General features: G+C 37.4%; 1 protein-coding gene across 1 annotated transcript in view; it reads right to left on the bottom strand.

The window, feature by feature from the left end:
- Positions 1-17326: 17326 nt before the first annotated feature.
- Positions 17327-19874, bottom strand: part of CEP128 (centrosomal protein 128) — a 421445-nt gene continuing 418897 nt past the window's right edge. Inside the window, exon 23 of the mRNA XM_065403283.1 lies at positions 17327-17442. Within this exon, the coding sequence (XP_065259355.1) occupies positions 17327-17442 (116 nt within the window). The remainder of the gene's footprint in view (positions 17443-19874) is intronic.

Here is a 19874-nt window from a genome sequence, read left to right as displayed (position 1 = left end):
GTTAGACAACACAGTGGATGCTTTCGGCTGGAGGGAGAGCAGAGTTAAATCAATCTGCCATTCTACTACAGTAGTGGCCAGCACTATTCAGACAAACTCTGTATCAATACCTGAAGAATGCCTACGGGCATAAGACTATAGATACGTTTTCCTTCCATGACAGTCCTGAATGAATGTAAGCAATGCTACCCAACCTTAGTAAGCAAATCCTGTCTTAAATAAATATATAAACATGATTGGTGAGAAGGACTACTGCAGTAGCACACAATATATTAAAATAAATCAACCACTGAAGAAATTCCTCTGAGTCTCCTGCTACTTTTAAAAAAATTAAAATTGAGAAATTAAATCATCATAAATTCTATTAACAAAACAAAAAAGCTGCTCTAAGTTAAAAGTTTTAGTAACCTCTTATTTTGCATATATTATTAAACACTACTATGGTCTGTGGGCAATGATAGAGAATCAGCTGTTTTTCTGCAAAAAATTTCATGGCTGGTCTGAAAGGTGTTAAATTACAAACTCTGCCATCTTTGGTAGAAATATTGGACCAGATCCTCTGATGATGTAAATCAGCTTAAGTTTCACTTACTTCAGTGGAAAAACACCAATTTACAGCACTCACAAATCTGGCTCAGTATGTCAGTGATATTTTTGTCATCATGAAGAATTCTCTGAAATCCTTAAATGTTGACCACTCTAGAGAACTGACATTTTTGATTATCTGTGGGGAAACAGTCTGGACAGTGGCAGTGTGAAGTTCTCCACACTGCTCTGCCAACATGTCTCATTTATGACTTGGAGGGGCTGTTTCTGGAGGTGACTAAGGTAATTCAAATCTCCATGAACAATTCCCTCTTTTGCTTCACTACTGAGACTGCCGACAAATATGCCTATTAAAGTGAAGGCTTTTTGTAATGTAGACACTACTGGGGTGTGGATGAAAACCATATTACGTGGAATATTTTTTATCAGACTATATGAACATGAATTGAGTCTCTTTTTTGGAATCTAAGGGTCTAAGGACAACCCCCTCCCCACTCTGCTTATTTCCAAAAGAAAAACTCTCATAGCTCCATGTGTTCTAATCCCACTCCGACCACTGACTCACTGTGTGACTTCAGGCAATACACTTAGGGCCATATTTTAAAAGCTGGCCTCTGGCTCTAGGTGCACAATAGAACACATAGGGCCTGGTTTTTAGAGTGATAAGCATCCACCGTCCTCTTTGACTTCGGGAGTCAATGACTGCTAAGCATCTCTGAAAATCGAAGCAGAGGTGTCTCAAATTAGGAAACCAAAAGTGGAGGTAGCCAAATTTAGTGGATGCTTTTGAAAATGAGTCCCTGCCTCAGTTCTCCATATGTTCTCCTGAACTACCTCCCAGAATGTTGGAAGGGTTAATTAGTTTAAATTTGTACAGTGCTTTGAAGATGTAAAGCATTCAGCCCTAAGTGTATTGCCTGAGGTCACACAGTGAGTCAGTTAAGAGTTCAGGCTTTATATGTTAAAACCTGTGACCTTAACAGTAATACAAGAGCTGCTAAATTACTACAGACGGATTGTCTGTTTAGTCTCCTGCATCTGGAAGTAGCCTATCCGAAATACCTATAAAGAGAAAAGAGGAGAGAAACAGTAGTTATGTAATATTTTTAACATGGAACGAAATTTGCTTCTAACCCCCACAAGTATGCCCTAAAGCTTAAGTTAAAACAGAGGAGTGAATTTTTAACCCAGCTCATTGCACATCTGTTCACTGCAGCAATTTATTATGGTTGTTAGAGTACAGTGTTGTCACTATCTCAGAAACTGCAGCTGGTAAACTGCAGCAGAGAGGAATCATTAGCCCCCTCAGAATACCTTTCTCTTGAACTCCCAGAATCTCAGAAGAGTTGCAATGAGTTTAGAGACCCTTGAGATACTATCCATAGATACAAATGAAGATCCCACAACTTTGGAAGACCAAATGCAATCCATATGATGACCAACAAAGGGGGGCGCAGTCTGTTATTGGTGAAAACAAAATCCACATTAAAGCACACACGTGATGCCACCAAAAAACCCTGTTCAACTGGCAACGGGAAAATCAGTGTGAGGATGTTTGCATCTTCCTGCCTTGTTGAAAAGGCAGGAAATAGAGGAACTTTGCAAATATGTAAGTGCTTTCATTCTGAATTCCTTTTGATTCTGAAAGAGGACAAAGTAGTTCTTCCAGTAGTCTGGAAGTTTGCATTTGCCAACCTTATAACAGAATGGTTTCTGAGATTAGCACAGATTTATCCTATAATTAAAATAGGAGAGATCTGTGGTAGCAGCTGACAAATATTGACTTTTTAAAGGCATCTACTCTGTGTTTCACTGGACCTGTATATTGCTTGTCCTAGGATTATTTATTACATTTTCTCATGTCTGTTTCCTTTTAGCTCTTCATAAATTAGATTTAGCTATCAGCAACATTCACTATCTTTCCCTAAAGCGGGTCTGAGATTGTAGCCAAGTACTGGCCTTTGAACAATTTAAAAAAAAAATTTAATTCCTCTACTTCCAGCCTCCAGGGGAACCAAGAAATACTTTAATAAGTTGCTTACACATGTGCATGTGACACTAGTTTAAAGTAAACAATCAACACAAATAAGTTGACAAAAGTAGCATATGAAAGTCTATAGTCTTTTTAATGATACATTATACATACATACATAAAAAAAATTCACTATTTTTATTTCTGCCTCTTTAAAAACCTGGCAAAGGCAGACATCTTTGAGCTAAAACTTTTCTGTGCTCCATTGCAATATGAAAATACCAGCCAACATAAATTATATAAAACAAAAACATTGATTTGTACTTAAAATCTGACCTTCAGCAGTGGAAAGATTTTGAAAATGATAATCTGTTTGGGTGGGTTTTTTTTCTTTTTCTTAGAACCTCTAGAAAACATGTTCATACTCATACCATACCAACTGCAAACTCACCTCAGGGAAAATCATTACAAAAACCTTTGATCACTGAATGGTTCTTTCTTATCTTGTGAAAAAACACAAATAAGTTCATTATGTACTGCCACAGATAATTATCTATCTTTGTAACACAAATAGGGAAAAGTGTGTGGACTTGCAGTAATAATATAATTATATCATAAGCTCTTAGGGTCACATGGCACGTTTTGTCTAATAAGTGCTTTACGTAAACCCTAATAGAACTCATTCTAGTCAACAGCTGCTCCCAAACTTGCTGCTTCTTTGGCAAAGATTCCCAGCTATGTTTGTGGGAAACCTCTGATCATGCACTGGCAGATGTGCACCCCCCAACCCATATTCTTCCACACTAGGCCCTGCAGTATTGCTGCATCTCTTCTTTCTTCAGCCCATTTTCTCTCTCCTTTGCTCCCTAAATTGTTTTTTCCTGCTCAAAGTTTCTTTTATGTCTTCTTCCTCTCCTTTTTCTTCTCTTTTTAAAAACTTCATTTTGAGGCTCCTTTGCCTTTTTGCTGGCTGTCGTTGGTTGCTTCCCATTCATTAGGACTTACATACTGCTCTGGATCCTTTGGTGGCCCTGTGAAACAGGAGCACACATGCTCTTGTAGATGAGCTTCTTTGTGACAGCAAAGATGCAAAACTTAGACCAACAGACTGATGAAAAGCTTGTGGCCCTGTATTGTAAGCTGCTCTTGTTGCCAGATGTTAGGCACAACTACAGAAGTAGATTTGTAGGGTGTGGAGATAGTATGGCTCCACGTGCCACATACCCCACCTGCCGATGTTCTCTAATCTTTCCTGTGTCCCCTCCTAGACTAATCTACAACTCTCCCCCCCTAAGAAAAGCCAGCAGCTGTTTAGCACTGCATAGAAATGCTACAACAGTTAAGGCAGGAAATGAAGAGGAAGCCCAAATCCAACTGGAATTGTACAGGATAGGCAGAATGTATGTAATAACCCAAATTGGAACTTGTCCAGGACATCTGGGCTCAATCCCAGACTCTGGTGAAAAGTGCCAGGAGATCTCCGATAAACACATGTGGTCAAGAGCCTCATTTTTAGACACTCAACTGAAAGACAGGGAAAATTATTGCTTTGTGGGCTCCCTGCAACCCATTCAAACAAAAGGGATCAACAGTGGGTGGCAATGGCCAAAGGTCACTACTTAAGCCCCATTAAAAAGAGTTGAAATCTTCATTCAGTGTGCTTTATTAGACTGTAGGTTTAAAAAACTTTATTTTTAATGCAGGAAGTTTCACGTTTAAAGTATATTTCTGTAAAACAGTATCTATCCACAGCAACAAAACATTCACTGTGAAGTTTTGTCCTCTGTACTGTTTCCATTGGCTCAGTCTAGGAAATCCTATGTATTCCCCCTGGAGTCTTCCTATCCAAACAGTGATCCAGGTTGATGCTATTTAGCTTGTGAGATATAAAAGGATCGTAGTCTTGGGTCATACAAGCCACAGGCACTGAACAAAGTATCAGCTGTTTTTTAAACTCTCTTGGTCATCATTTTTGCACGACATCCATGAATTATGAGGGAGGAACTAAAACTGACTTCAGCTCTCCAATACTAATGACAGACCATATATTGGCAGGGACGGGGTCATGTAAGAGATACTTGCATGAGACAACTGGGTTGTCACAGGGTTATATAAAAAGGTCACAGAAAATTTCAAACCCAACAGAGAACGACGTATTAGAGGACAACAGAGTTAGTGATATAATTATGGGTTTTCAGTGAAGAATTCTCATGGCATTATGAAAACAGAGTCTGGGTAGTTTTCCACAAGAACCCAAATGTGCACATTTCTTTTTTATTGCATTGCTGCATGTGTAATAATTTTGTTATTTTTCTGAATATAATACATTGCTCTGCTTCTGTTTGAAATGTCTCTGGTTCTATGTGAATTTTCAGCAACAATTTATTTTAGAATTATTAGAAACTTTACACAATGTGCCAAACAACTGAAGGTTTAGATGTGTACAGCTCCCATTGACTTCAGTGGAGTTTTGCACGTTTACATCAATTAAGAATTTGGTCCCACATCTCCATGAAGGATAATGTGCAAGGTTAAGTGGCTGTACACACAAAGGCCTTGATCCTGCAATCTGATCTGCACAAGCACACGCTTGTGGAGCCTCCACTGACGTCAATGGGACTCACAGCAAGTGGAAGGATCTGTTTGTATTGATTTGGTCACAGGTTGGGGGCCAAACACAGTAACATGTTGCAGTGGGAAAATACTCCATTCTTCCTCCATTAATAATGCAAGCATAGTTTTACTTAAATAAATGGCAATAAACACTTTTTGAAGAAGCCTGTTTAGGGCTCATAACTGTATCAAAACACACATCACAATTGAATATTTAACAGATTTAAAAACATTTCAAATTTTTAAAATTAAACACAAGAAGACCAAAAGGCTTTTTTTTCTTCTTCCAGTGGCAAGATATAAAAAACAAAAAACAAAACAGTTCATATAAATCCATATCAGATGCCCAAAGATTTCACACACAGCATAAGCAAATCAATTGATCTAAACACACACAAACTTAAAAGATATCAAAACTCTTTACAAAAGTATAAGACAGATGTATTTGTTAAAAAACACATGTAAATACAATATTGAGCCTTATTTGAAAAAAAAGTATTTAATTTTCCAAGTTACAAAAATTTTCGTAAAGTTTTGTGTTACGCTAAAGTGGTGAGTAAAAGCTGATAGCTTTGATCCTGCTAGGTCTTACACATCTCCTGAATTGTGAGGAGCACTTTCAACTCACACTGACTTCAGTAGGAGTTGAGGGCACTCAGTGCCTTGCTATACCAGGCCCAAAGTCAGCCAAAATGATAAAAACTGACATTTTGTTACTGCCTCCTTACTTAACATATGATAAAGACGTCCACATTTTGACTATTGCAGAGGTATAAACGTTGGCATTAAGTGAAAATATGGACATTTCATTTAGGCCTTGATCCAAATCCCACTGAAATTAATAAAAAGACTCCCACTGACTTCAGTGGACTTTCGATCAGGCATTTAGTTTGTATCAACATATTCAGGCCCTTTCAGGGGCTTGATACTAGAGATTTCAAAAACTCCCAACTTAAAGTTCCTGTTGTAATGATCATAATTGTGTTCTGCCTAGGTTCAGACATTTCACTTGGTGTGTAAGGTAACAGCAGGACTGATTCTGATCTCATGATCGTGTAAATCAGGTATACCTTAATTAAAGCCAATGAAGTTACGCCCTGGAAAAGCAGCTGTGAGATTGGAATCAGGCCCAATGTGACTATCACAAACTCCACAGATTGGGAATGGTCCATGGTTAGGAATATCCACATTACCAAGTTCCTGCATTTACACTTCCCTAGCAAACCCTTTGTTCCTAGAAAGAGAAAAGATATGTTTCTTAAAAGTTTTAACTGTAAACCTACAGGAAGAGAAGAGAAGTGAGGGTTAATTTATGTATAGCAATAATTTAATTTCACAAATCTCAATGGCAGCCCTATAAGGATATTATTTGAAGACAGCGTCTAGTGGGAAAATATCCTATGATGAGACTACTTTGGAATAAAACCATCAATTGACAAACAAGGCAAGAGTCTCATCACAGAAGCTGGGTGATCTTTGACAAAATAAGATAAATCACAAGAGAATCTCACTACACAGTAGTCTTAACTAGTTAATATCCTCTTAAAATGTATAATCCCATCAATATGTAAACATTTAGATCTAGAGTGTAATTAGATCCTGACTACTTGTAAATTAGCACACACGTGCAAACAACCTCTCTATATCTCTATCTGGTTAATTTTGTTGTGCAAACCAGCATGAAACAGAAAATTCAACATACAGTGTGAAATGCAGGGTTTCTTGTAGACCCCCGCATTTCCTTGAGTACATTTTTATAACTGAAATCCACTCTCCACCCCCTGCTGTAGCAGGGATGCACTATTTTGAGAGCCCTATAATAGCATCATACAACAGAGGGAACAAAGACAGGGTAGTTATATGTCTAAACTTCCTGACTTTTGTTGGTTTGTATTAATGCTATGTACGCGTACAGTGGGTTTGATTGTGTATTTAAGTTTCTTTTTAATCTCTTGAAAAAAAATAGGAATAAGGGCTAACAATGGCCCATAATGAAACCATACTGTGTAAATATCCAGTTATTGTATTTTCAAAACACAGCCTACGTGGCAAAGTTAGGTAACTTTGAATTATTCTGAGTCATTATGGTCTGTCGTGAAAATATATAGATGAAACCATGTTCTTTTGAGTACGTATTTGTTTGCCCATCAGTCTGACAGTTATTTATGGTCTTGCAAAAATGTGGAGCCAACAAAAATCTACCACATACATCTGTGTTTAAAAAACATTTAGAATAGCCTACGATGAAATCCTGGTTCCATCTAAAGTAATGGGGAAAAAAACCCATTGATTTCAATGTGGTCAGGACTTCACTACTAAAGCATAATATTTTCTTTGAAACATAAAGCTTAATGGTGCATCTGTGTTCATGTTCATGCACATGAGTAAATAGAAAAGAGATAAATGTATCTATTTCAACATACAAAATTTACATATTAAATTAAAATATTTTAATATAACCTTAAAAAATATGATATCAACCACTCTAATGTCAAGGAAACTGCAAGAGTGAAGGTTTCTTCAGGAATGTTAACTTGGCTGTGTTGCATGTTCTATATATTTTATGGTATAGAGACATTAATATAGCACTTTGCCTGTCCCTAGTGCTTTGCAAGCATTATCTAATTAATCTCCACAAAAACCCTATGAGGGAGGATAAATTATTTTACAAAGGAAATAGGAATGGAAAGTTCTACACAGTGGCCCCAGATTATCCACCGAGAGTGAAGCTCAGTTGTAGTGAACAGGGTGGTCACAGGAAGCACCTTGATAAAAGGCAACTCAGCCTCAGTGCAGATTTAGAGCTGCAAAAAGGCAGCCCTAACATACATCACAAACATAAGGTTCCTTAGGGACTTTATGCTACTGAAGAACCAAGCATAGCTTAATTTCATTCTGCCAGACTCTTCCCCGTATGCTGGGGGTCTGTGGGAGGGGCTGGTTTAGGAGGTGGTGAAACCACCTCTGACAACTTTACACCAGTACCTCTGCACAGGGGGAATTCTCTACTTGCCTTCTCTGGATGCTTTAAAGCCATTGTGCACTACATAAGCAGTGCAAAGTGGCCTCAGTGGACTGGAGAATCTGGCCCAATAAGTGCAATGCTGTCAATATAATACTGCTAGAGCAACCTTGATTTTTGTAATTTCCTGCTTTAAGTGCATAAGATTCACTCTGCATCAATGCTACGTTGTTTTTTTTTGCATTTAGCTTCTTAATTTTTTTCTTCTTATTAAGTAGAAACAAAAATGAGAAGGTAAAATATGTCAGGCAGCAGTTAGTTTTATGAGCTGTGTTTGTAATTTCTTTGATTTAGCAAGTGCACACTTAACTAGCCATACATGACTGAGACTTGTCCAGCTTTAAGGGACTGATCTGGTAAAGAGCTGGTTATCTATTTTAAGGTAGTGGGTCTCCAAAACTCACACTGAAGTCAATTGGTACCTCACAGATTGCACTAAGCCCCTTGCAGAATCAGGTCTCAAGTGAGCTGTTGATAACTGCACATATTTTCTGCTATACATGCTCAGTCCACATTTTCAAAACAAGGTTATTTCAAACAGAAAGCATGCGCTGCTCATTAAGGTCTAATTACAATCAAGTGTGAAATCTTGGCCCCATTGAAATGTATGGCAACTTTATCATTGATTTCAACAGTGCCAGGATTTCACCTCAAAACTGAAGTTTCAAGTTCTCAAAATTTAACCAGTTTTTAATTAACCCAAAATTAAAAAGAAAGTGGCCAGAGTGTTATTTGAAAATTTAGAAAAATGTATTTGCTTCTCTGGCCATGAACTCAAAAATGGCTAAATGGATTTTACTCAAGTACTCAAAAAATCAACTTTTTGCAGCCATCAATCATGGAAGATGTCTGAATGTTTGAGGAAATTGAGATATAGAATGTAAACTGTCTTGCAACATTACCTACAGCATAAATGTTGCTTATCTATCTTCTCTGTCTCCCTCCATCCTATAATTAATTTTTTTAAAACTTATGCTACTGTAATGTTAAGGCTGAAATTTCAACATGTGACAAGTCACAGAAAATGCAGAGTCCATTCCTGCAAGTCCTCCATACGCAGAACACCCACAGTGATCAATGGAATTTCTTCCCAGAGGACTCACAGGATCAAGCCCTAAATACTGTATACACTGCTATGCATATCAGAATTTTCCAAAGTGCATGGGGTACAAAGATGTATAAATTAAGACAAGTGAGCATTTTACAACACATGGAGAGTGACTGGTTTTGTTTTCCTGAAGCTTTCAAAAATTTGAGAAATGACGTACAATTTTGTTGTAAAGACACAGCATAAGATGATCTACAAAAGGTAGCAACTCAAGATGGGATTAAGAAATTACTTGAACACAGGGAACAGTGAGGAAAATATTTCCTGACTCTTCTTGGAGATGATTTGTCATATCCTGCTCTGACATAATTACACCTGAGACCCAATTGAGCTGAATGAGAAAAGGATTTTGTTACCAACAAAAAGAAGGCATTTTGGTCACCTGATATGGTGCTAGCCAAGCTTTATTTATTTATCTGATGGTGGGCTAGCTAAAAGCTCTCACTTGCACATACAACTCTCTCAGGAAACAATGTATGGCATGCTAACAGATGCACATTTTGCCACTGGTGAATATCACCACTGCTATACCCCTACGTAGCACTCTGCACTCTCCGGTGCTCACTCTGACTATGGCTTCTTGTTCTTACAGTCTGATGACTTCACTAAAGACTTCTCCAGCCGAAAAAAGAAAAAACATATTCACTGTACACACTGGGTTTATTGGCTACTCTATCAGTCAAAACATAGAATGAACAAACGTTGCCAACCACCTGATGTTTTCAAATCTGCAGCTGTTTGAATGAGGTGGTGTTGCCAGTGGCAGCAAAAGCTTCATTAAAAATGATGCACCCATCTTGCTCAGTACAGCATAGTGGTCACACACTGAGGCGAACAGTTCTACGGGCCATCTGCAAAGCATACCCAGTCTTTATGGTTTTTAATTAAAAACCATGTTTTTGCAGTAAGGCAATTGACATCTTTTGGGACACTGGTGGAACACGTGAGGGGCTCAATGCCAGAACAGAAACTAAGCTCGCATCTCAATTTAATGCTTGTTTAATAATAACATGAGCAACATCAAAACTCAAATGTGCAAACTGACATTGGGATGATTGGTGGGCTAGCTAAAAGCCCACATTACTGATACTTGTGTTTAGCAAGTATCAGTATAACTTTTCAGCAGTATTTTAGTTGTCAACAAATGGCTATAGAGATGGTAATTTGAAACTGACACATGTTCAAAAATTACCTTTCAGGGTATGAGCTTTCAAAACTCTGTACTGAGCAACAGAGGTGCAGTTCTCTTAAGTAAACAGTCTGCATCCTTTATTTTCCAGATATGACTTACGTACTGTATTCAACACTGATTATACTATCTCTGAGCATCCCCACCCCCTTCCTCCTTTCCACTCATCGACTCATTATTGGGGGAGGAGGGGGAAATTTTAGCACTCAGCAAATCTGGATAAACACCACATTCAGATATACTTACTCCTGCCCAGGAGATGATCTTTAAAGTTAAGCAGCATGTGATCTGATGTTAGCCTGTTTACAGTGTGGCTTTTATTTTAGCAAACAACTGGAGTTACAAAATTCTCATGAAAAGAGATTATAAGAAAGTGTTCCCTTTTATGATGTTACCACCCTACGGGCAAATCAGCTATTGAAATTGATCCCATGAGCTAAATGATGTGGTGATGGTAGAACAGCTGAATGGTTTCTCCTGATGTACAAGTGCAACATACATAACAGATCAGAAAAGCAGCTTGAGATCAAAACAACTCCAGTGTAAAGAGAGAAGGCTAAAATCCTGTAGTCCTTACTCAGGCAAAGCTCCCACTGAAGCCATTAGCTTCAGTGGGTGTTTTGCCTGAGTAAGGATGGCAAGATCTGATCCTTAATGAGTTATTTTCATACAATATTTAATCACATGAAAGACGAGATATTCAGAAGAACGTAGCACTTAATCGTTCCTATTAGGCACTGAAATTAAGTAGCTGGACTTTCAAAAGTAATCAGTACTTTTGTTGAAAACAGAATATGTTGAGTACTGAGCACTTTGGAAAAAGCTGGCCTGCTATATACCTGTTTCTAATTTCTCTAAGATCCATTCATCACACAACAGGGAATGATGAGTGGATTTCCTCTTTTTTCTTTATTTGGTCTTGCAGTGAAAGCACACTGATGACTGTAGGATATTATCTTTTCATGGCAACTGGCTGATGCTGCAGCCACTAGACTACTTCAAAATACAAATACCTGTAACAGTAACAGCACAGAGAAGAGAGGTATAATAACTGCTGACAAAACTGAATGCTTTTTGTATAGTTTCTGTTTGCCCCCCAGTCAAGTCCTTCATTAAAAATAAGGGCAGGATTTTTTTTTTTACAAAAAGATACAAACACCCTGAAGAGGGAGTTTCACATTGAGAGTAATGAATGAGCCTAATTTTTCCTCCCTTGCTACCAAATCATAGGAGAATTGGCCTTTGTTTGATTTTTCATTATAAGCTTGACTTATTAGTGATTTTACTATCCATTTGAACAGTTGAAACTTATTTTGCTTCAGGTCCACATTTTGTTTTCTATTTCAGTAAAATATCTGTGCTGACATGACACAGAAAACGGCACTTGATAAAGATACATTGTCCCCCACACACTTCTTTTTGTTTAAATGAAAAGGCCAGTCAGAAATGATTTGCCTTGGGAATAATCTGCAGCATAGGTGTCAAGAAATCTCAGTCTAAGAAACAAGATGTGCTAGTGGGTTTGCTTTATATTTGTTATATTGAAATCCCAATCACTACCTATTGTCTCAAGGTATGCGTGTGCGACATTAAAATTTTACATCTGCCAAGTACAAAAAAAAAACAATAACCAGCGTCTCATTCTTGCAGGCTGAGGCATGGCAGGTTTGCAACTTTAAACTTTAGAAATATGACTAGTTATTGTTGCTAGTACAGATGATATATGGTGGATGTGTCTGTATTTTAACCACAGTAGCAATTACTTCTTTTTCCCTTTCATTTTTGCTGCCAACGTTCTCAAAGGAACTGGGTTCCAGATTTTGAAAGACCAAGTTCACCAAATTATACGTTGCTTCTGCTGTACTTCTAACTATAATACACGTGTTTTGCTAACTTTTAAGATCTGATTTATGCCTGCACACAGTAATGCAGTAAAGTTCAAAACCAGAACGGTTGCATGAAAATATGCTCATAGCACATACTAGCTCAAATCACTGTAGAGATTTTTGAATTAATGATGAAGGTGTTCTGAAGATTCATTGTTAATACATGGGTTTTACTCACTGAATTACCGTTCTGTTTAAATGCTGATAATAGCTAAACACAAGAGCAAAAATATGCAGCACCTGGAAATTCATCATGGTGAACAGATCTCAGATAAGATGGCACAACTATTCCCTGAAGGGGGACCCTTCTCCATATCATCCTTGGTTCTAAATTGTTTTATTATCATATCTTCTTCATCATCACCACCTCCACCAGATTAAAAGACACGGGAATTTGTTTTTGCAACATTATACTCATTTGGACCTGCCTATGCCCCCAGACACATGGGTGCAGTTCCTATAGACTTCATTGGGAATTTCACCTGTGGGGGCAGAACAGGGCCCAGCTGAGAGGGGACAAGGTTACTAACACTATAGATGATGGACTTGTAGACCAAAGGGTCAGAGTTTTACAAAAATGGGATAAGATTTAACTCTCTTGTTTACAACAAACAAAGCAGAGGGCACAAAAACAGGCAATTTAAGCAACAGCTACATTCTTGCAAGAGCTACAGATGTGAAAACGTCTCCATTTTTTCCTTTAGGAATTTTTAGGCATAAAGACTAAGATCATTGTTATAAAAATGCCTGAATATACTGCTGGGCCAAAATATTGACATTTTCATCCAGAAAAGCCAGTTTTTCCATGGAAACCCACAGTTATCTAGTGCAGGGTCATTTAAGAGGCCATGTTGTGGAAACATGTCCACAAGAAAAACATGGGATATGGGAACAAACACTCTCCCACCCAAGAGAGGACTGTAGGGAACAAGATGACTGTATTTTCTTAGGGCCTGGGTATTCTAATCCATTCAAATTTGTTTTGAGGAAAGCTGGAAGGAGGAGTAGAGAAGATGTGGGTGATGGATGAATGCACAAAACTTCAGTACCATTATTGCTGAAACCTCTCATTTCCATGAAAAATTTGAGGAGAAAAAAGGCTAAATTGCTTCTCCATGTGGTGATCTATCCCTGCCCTCTCTACTCTCCATTCCACAAGAGGAGGACATTGTGTTCTGTGCCTAGCTCTATTTTTCTCTTTGCAGTTGTTTCTAGAAGAACCTAATTTGATAATAAAAATCAGTTGTGTTGACTAATTAGTGATTACATCCAATAGGCAAGGCTTTTAAATATAGATGTACTAGGAGTCTGACTTGTCCATTCAAGTAGAAGAAAGTTTACCACTAAGCAGGCATCACTGGATTACATGGCTGCCAAAGCTTGAAAATATATAAGGTTCCAGATGAAGCTCTAGAGAACTGAGGGACAATGTAAAACTGAAGTAATTCAACTGAAGATGCTTGGATACCACAATAAGTGGTGTTTTAGGGATAATGAACATGGGGGTTGATGCACTTCCACTTATAGCTATGTTAAGCTGCACTAAGTAGAATTTGGACCATAGTCTTCAAGGCCAAAATTTCCAAATTGGATGCCTGAAGTTAGGTACCTAGGTCCATATTTAGACACCTAAATACAAGTGGCCAAATTTTCAGAGATGCTGTGCATAAGAAAAAAAACTCAGTGTAGACACGATCTTTGAGCCTGATCCCACATTTCTTGCATACTGAAAGCTCTCACTGTGTGCAAGGATTAGGCCATTAATGAATTAAATAATATACAGAGGATCTATGATGAATGAACAGGCTAGTAATTTTAGGATACTGAATGCACAAAATGTTTCAAATGAACAACCTGATTTTCTACTTTAGAATCAGAAACTTGTCAGGAGGAATAATATTTTTGCCAAGATGAAAAAATATAATTTATTAAACCACAAAAGGTCATTTTCAAATAGTGTCAGGAAAGGGACTTTAACCCTCATTAGGAAGGAAATTAATTCACTGTATTACACTGAGGTATTGCAGGAAATATGATCCTCTGTCTAAGGCAGAATTCAGGCCGATGTTGTACATTATCTGGGCTGCAGTGCCAAGAGGGTAAGTTTAGGAAAGAATTTACTGGGTTTGGAAAGCTTACACCAACCCATTAAAAAGTTCCTTTAATTTTTTTGTGGTTTAATTTCTTTCCCCCAACCCTCTTCGTAAGTTACAAAAAGGAAATAAATTGCCCCAGAAAAGATATCACATGGCCCAATTTGTAAAGAATTAACATATTTAAGGAGTTTTAAAGCCAGTATAACCCAATAGTCATTTTCATTCTACTGTGTGAATGTATTTACAGAGCATTTTGAAAGCATGTCCTGGAGTTTAGACTGCTTAAATGTAGTAGTCAGAGAATGCAAAAAACAATTATTAAAACTAACTAAACTACTTTTAGTAAACACAAGTAAGAATAATAAATACAAGCCAAGAGAGCCAGAAGCAATGAATATCCAGCTTTTTTCACATTCCTTAGGGAAAGCAAAGAGATTTTTATTTTTACAAAAATAATAATTTTGCTCCTGAACTGAGGCTCTCAGTTGCCAGGTTTGAGCCTAGCCCACTTACAAACAGGCATTTACCATGGAAGTTGTTCCAGATTCAGTAAAAGGTGGTTGATACACATCTATCTATACAGCAATTCAAACTGTAGGGGGTTCTCTTTAAAAAGATCTCCCTGCAACATGGTCTATTTTAAGACCACAATTTACTGTGTTGCAAAACAACAGTTTTTATTTTAAATTGACTGTCCTATATTTCTTTTAACCATTATATGTATGCACCATAAACTCTGGAAACTGTGAATATCTTATTTTCTGATTTTCCAACATTTCACCAGGCAAACTGGCTAAAGTGTTTTAAACACCAATTTCCAGCTGTGACCTGATTTAATTAAAAAATAAATTACAAATGCTGAATACATTTACAGTTGGTTTAGTTTAGGGCAACTATGGACTGAGTTATTCCCATATTTCATGATGTCCATGCTCCTTCCTACTCTATGACAGAAACAAGTTTTCATTAACCTTATTTTCACTAGTAGAGAGGGGTTTTTTGTGTAGTTTTTTTTATTCTGGCTCTGAGACAGCCATTGGGATTGGAAGAGATGGATGACCCTGTTATGCTTTTCTGGCCTTTGAGGTAGGAAATGTGCCAGCAATCTGTAAAGGGCTAGTGCCAGCACTACTCCAGCCTACACTATGCACATCTAGAAGGCAAAGAGAATATCTTCAGATAGGATAAGCCAATCTTTTATGAGACATAAGAAAAATAGTCAATAGCTGTTTTCATACAAAGAAGTTACAATATGCACATAAAATTAATGCAAAGCAATATTCGAGTGTATCTTCTCATCTTCCTTTCTGCAGAGTCTATGCTGTTAATACCCTCAGCAATAAGGTGTGCTTGGAACAATGCTGAGTATAAGGGGCTTGCTCCAACAGACTCCCCACTGTCCCAGCTGTGAGCAGAATCTGTCTGCAGTAAACTCCTTAAAAGCACTGCCTGTTCCTTAGTTGGCACATCATGATCTGGAAACTGCTACTAAAGGTTCCATCTCTACTGACAGTGCTGGTAAAAGAGCCACAGTCTTTCAGAGAAGGAGAGGGCTCTCTATACAAGAAAAGGCTGACATAAATGAACTATTGCAATGTAATTCATATTACTCTGATACTCCCTGGTGTATTTGGCCAGTATATTGGCCCTTTAAGGCACTTTAGTGGTGATTCAACCTGGAACACTAAAGATAGGCATGTATCATAGAACTGAACCAGGACTGGTGCAAATAATGAAGATTCTAGAGATAGTGGAAGATGTTACAATAGTGGTTTGTTGGGGGCTTTAGTAAGCTAGGAAATGTATCAGATTTGAATGGAATGGGGTCCTCAGAAGCAAGAAGGACATCCAGAATTATGAATAATAAGTAACATTTTAAAATTAAGGTGAAATTTCAAAATACTTAATATAAAATAAAAAGAATAACTAAGTGGTTATTAGAAGTTGCTTTTAAAAATGAACAATGTTTCATGCTCATATATAGCATCACCTTTCATCAAAGGTTTTCAAAGTGCTTAAAGATCTGTATCATCAGGTCATTCTGCAGGTGAGGAAACTGAGGCACAGAGAGATTAAGTTATTAGCAAAAAGTCACAGAGTGACTTAGGAGAAGAGCTGAGAACCAGTCTTCCGACTGCCATTCTCTTACTCTAACCATTAGATAATAATGCCTTCTTGCCATACCATTGGATTATAAGATATTATATTTTAGAAATAATTCTAAACCCCTACAATAGAGATAGTTTGGTGCAGTCTATGATCTAAATTCCCTTCAACTTTGGGAAAATTTGGTTCTAGTTTTAAACTTTGCTGTTTGGATTCTTTTCTAATAGTTAATGACCTGTTACATGGTTTTTATAAACTGAAATACCTAAAATCATGTATATATTTTGCTACAACTTATTATAAAGCCTCTTATAATATATTGGGACAAAAGTAATTTCTAGTAATTGTTTCTTGATTATTAATCATTATTAAATAATGCCTAAATTTAAGTGTAAACCAAATTTCCTTACACCTGTAATTTTGCTCTTAGCAAAAGTTTGTGTACTAGTTTTTCAGCTAGTAATCTTTAGAATCCATGTTTGCTGTAAGCAAGAATGAACTTTAGTCAGGCGAACTATAGAAATGAATTCAAAGAGGACAAAGCTTTATGCCATGAAACCCTTTGGCAGATGTGGTACATACCGTTATCTTCAGGTTTAAATAGCCTCACTCCCCTGAAACAACTATGATGAACTTTCAGTCAATATTTGGCAATTGATGAGTTACTGAAGCTGCATCACTCCTGTAAGTGCAGCTGTGCTTGATTACAGACAGAATTATTATTGTTTTAAAACAATGGAGCAGAATTGAACCTCCAGCAAGGAAAGCTGTGGTGTTTTTGCATAATTTTAGCTGCTCTTGTGCTTCTCTTTTTCTGCTTGTGACTTCATTTCATTGACAGCAATACTAATGGGATCTTCCTTGGTTGTATTTAAATCGAAAGGAACCATTCTTCTCATAAATGCTGGAAAGGAAAGAAAAAAGGAGTGTGAGGAACCAATCAACCATCTGCAAAGAAATACTATCAATAGCTAGTATGTACATAGATTTGCTAGTGGCAGCTACCATAAGTTTGACCTGTGCTGTTCTTCACAGTCAGAATTTGTACATGCTTGCCTGATATACTACTACATGCAAAAAGCTATGTTAAATACAACATTTTGGTTACAAATTTAAAATTTTAAAGTCAGAAAATGCAAGTGATGATGGCACTCATACAGCAACATACTATGGTATACATTTATCAACACAGAGAGTAATATAAGTGCTTATTGGTCAAGAAAAACAGATTTTTTAAGTCCATCCAGGATTAACCTGGCTGAGTGAGTTTTGTTACACAGAGGAAGCCTTAACTTCTACTTTACCTGACATTTAAGAATTGTAATTATGTGCCTTCTATGTTGTATTTACACTTTGTTTGCATTTAATTTTGTAGTTTTTTTAATAAGAAAAAAACCCCAGAAAAACCCCAAAGAAAATACCCTTTTTAGTGGAACATTCTAGAGGAACAAATTGTATTGGCCCCAGTATTTTTATGACATCAGAATTAATGTATATGTACTTTAGGCGTGCATGTGTAATTTTTTTAATTCTTGGTTCTGGGTACTTCCACAAACTTAGCTTGATATGGCACAAAGCCCCAAAGTAAATATGAACTAGATGCAGCATCTAGTAATTATCCATTGGTAAAAAGAACATTAACTGGATGATGAAGACTTGACAAGAGGCAGAGGCACCAAGTTATGAAACAGAATCAAACATCAGGCTTCTAGTTCTACAAAATGTCTTTCTTGTACTGTCCACGCATGCATCACAAAAGTGTCAGAACACTGGGCCTTCCTGGCAGTTTGTTATAAACATGCTTAGTGTACTTTTTACAAACGGTACTGTAATAACTTAGCAGCTCCCACCTAGGAGCCATGTAACAAGGAACAAGTCTTCACTTTTTAATGTAGAATCCTTCAATTTCCAAAAGTGAAAGTAAAATCACTATCTTGATTCCTTGGCCCTTAATAAATCTTTGAATTATCATTTTTCTGCACCAAAGAAACTGGAATTCTCTTAAGAATTATACAGTGTTCGCTTTCTAAGTGTGAAACCAGCATTATTTGCCACAAACTTCTTTTCTGAATGTGCAGCCTCTTCTCTTCCACACTCAGGTAAATCTGGAAAATTTCCATAGACCATATTAGAGAAGCACAGTCTACCAATCTGAGCACAAGACTGAAGACAGGAACTCTTGAATTCTAATCCTGGCTCTGCTGCTGTCTCCCGGTGACCAGGGGCTAGTCATAAATTAACTACTACTGGATGCACATCAATGAAATGGGGATAACTCTACTTACCTCACAGCAAGGTTATGAGGCTTTGTTGTTTGTAAAAGGCTTTGCAGATGAAAAGCAATAGGTAAGTACTACAATGTATTCTGTTTTGTTAGCTAAGGAGTCCCAAATCTGTGATGTGACTCCTGTTGCAGAACATAAAATTAAGAGGCCCCTTCGTGCGAGACAATTCAAAGGAGTAATGATAATAATGAAAACCTAAGGGCTGTTTTGGATAGAAACACAGCCACCCCCCAGTGTGAGGCTGTGACAGGTTGGCAGGAAACATGAAGAGCACATTTTTCACTAATCTCTCAGTCCTGGTACTATTTATTCTCTAAACATTTACAATGCTCATCTCCTAAGAAAACTAGAAATGCCTCATTCATAATGCAATTTCTTTTGGGAAATAAAGAGAAAAGCTATTACAGAGAGACTGCTGGTAAAATTAAACAAATTTTTGCAATGTCATTTTTTGCAGCTATCAGGGAAAAATAAAAATAAAACACATATCAAGTTCCTCCCATAAGACCTAAGAACATAAGAACAGCTACACTGGGTCAGACCAATGGTCCATCTATCCCAGTATCTTGTCTTCTGACTGGCTAATGCCAGCTGCTTCAGAGGGAATGAACAGAACATACAATCATCGAGTGATCCATCCCGTCATCCACTCCCAGCTTTTGGGAATCAGAGGCTAGGGACACCCAGAGCATAGGGTTGCATCCCTGACCATCTTGGCTAATATCCATTGATGGACCTATTCTCCATGAACTGATCTAATTCTTTTTTGAACCCCATTATAGTTTTGGCCTTCACAACATCCTCTGGCAACAAGTTCCACAGGTTTGCTGTGCATTGTATGAAGGAATACTTCCTTTTGTTTGTTTTAAACCTGCTGCCTATTACTTTCATTGGGTGAACCCTGGGTCTTGGGTTACGTGAAGGAGTAAATAACACTTCCTTATTCACTTTCTCCACACCAGTCATGATTTTATAGACCTCTATCATATCCCCTCTTAGTCATCTCTTTTCCAAGGTTAAAAGTCTCAGTCTTTTTAATCTCTCCTCATGC

The sequence above is a fragment of the Emys orbicularis genome, chromosome 4 (genome assembly GCF_028017835.1).
Source record: "Emys orbicularis isolate rEmyOrb1 chromosome 4, rEmyOrb1.hap1, whole genome shotgun sequence".
Classification (NCBI taxonomy): domain Eukaryota; kingdom Metazoa; phylum Chordata; order Testudines; family Emydidae; genus Emys; species Emys orbicularis.
This window is presented reverse-complemented; position numbering and strand designations above follow the sequence as displayed.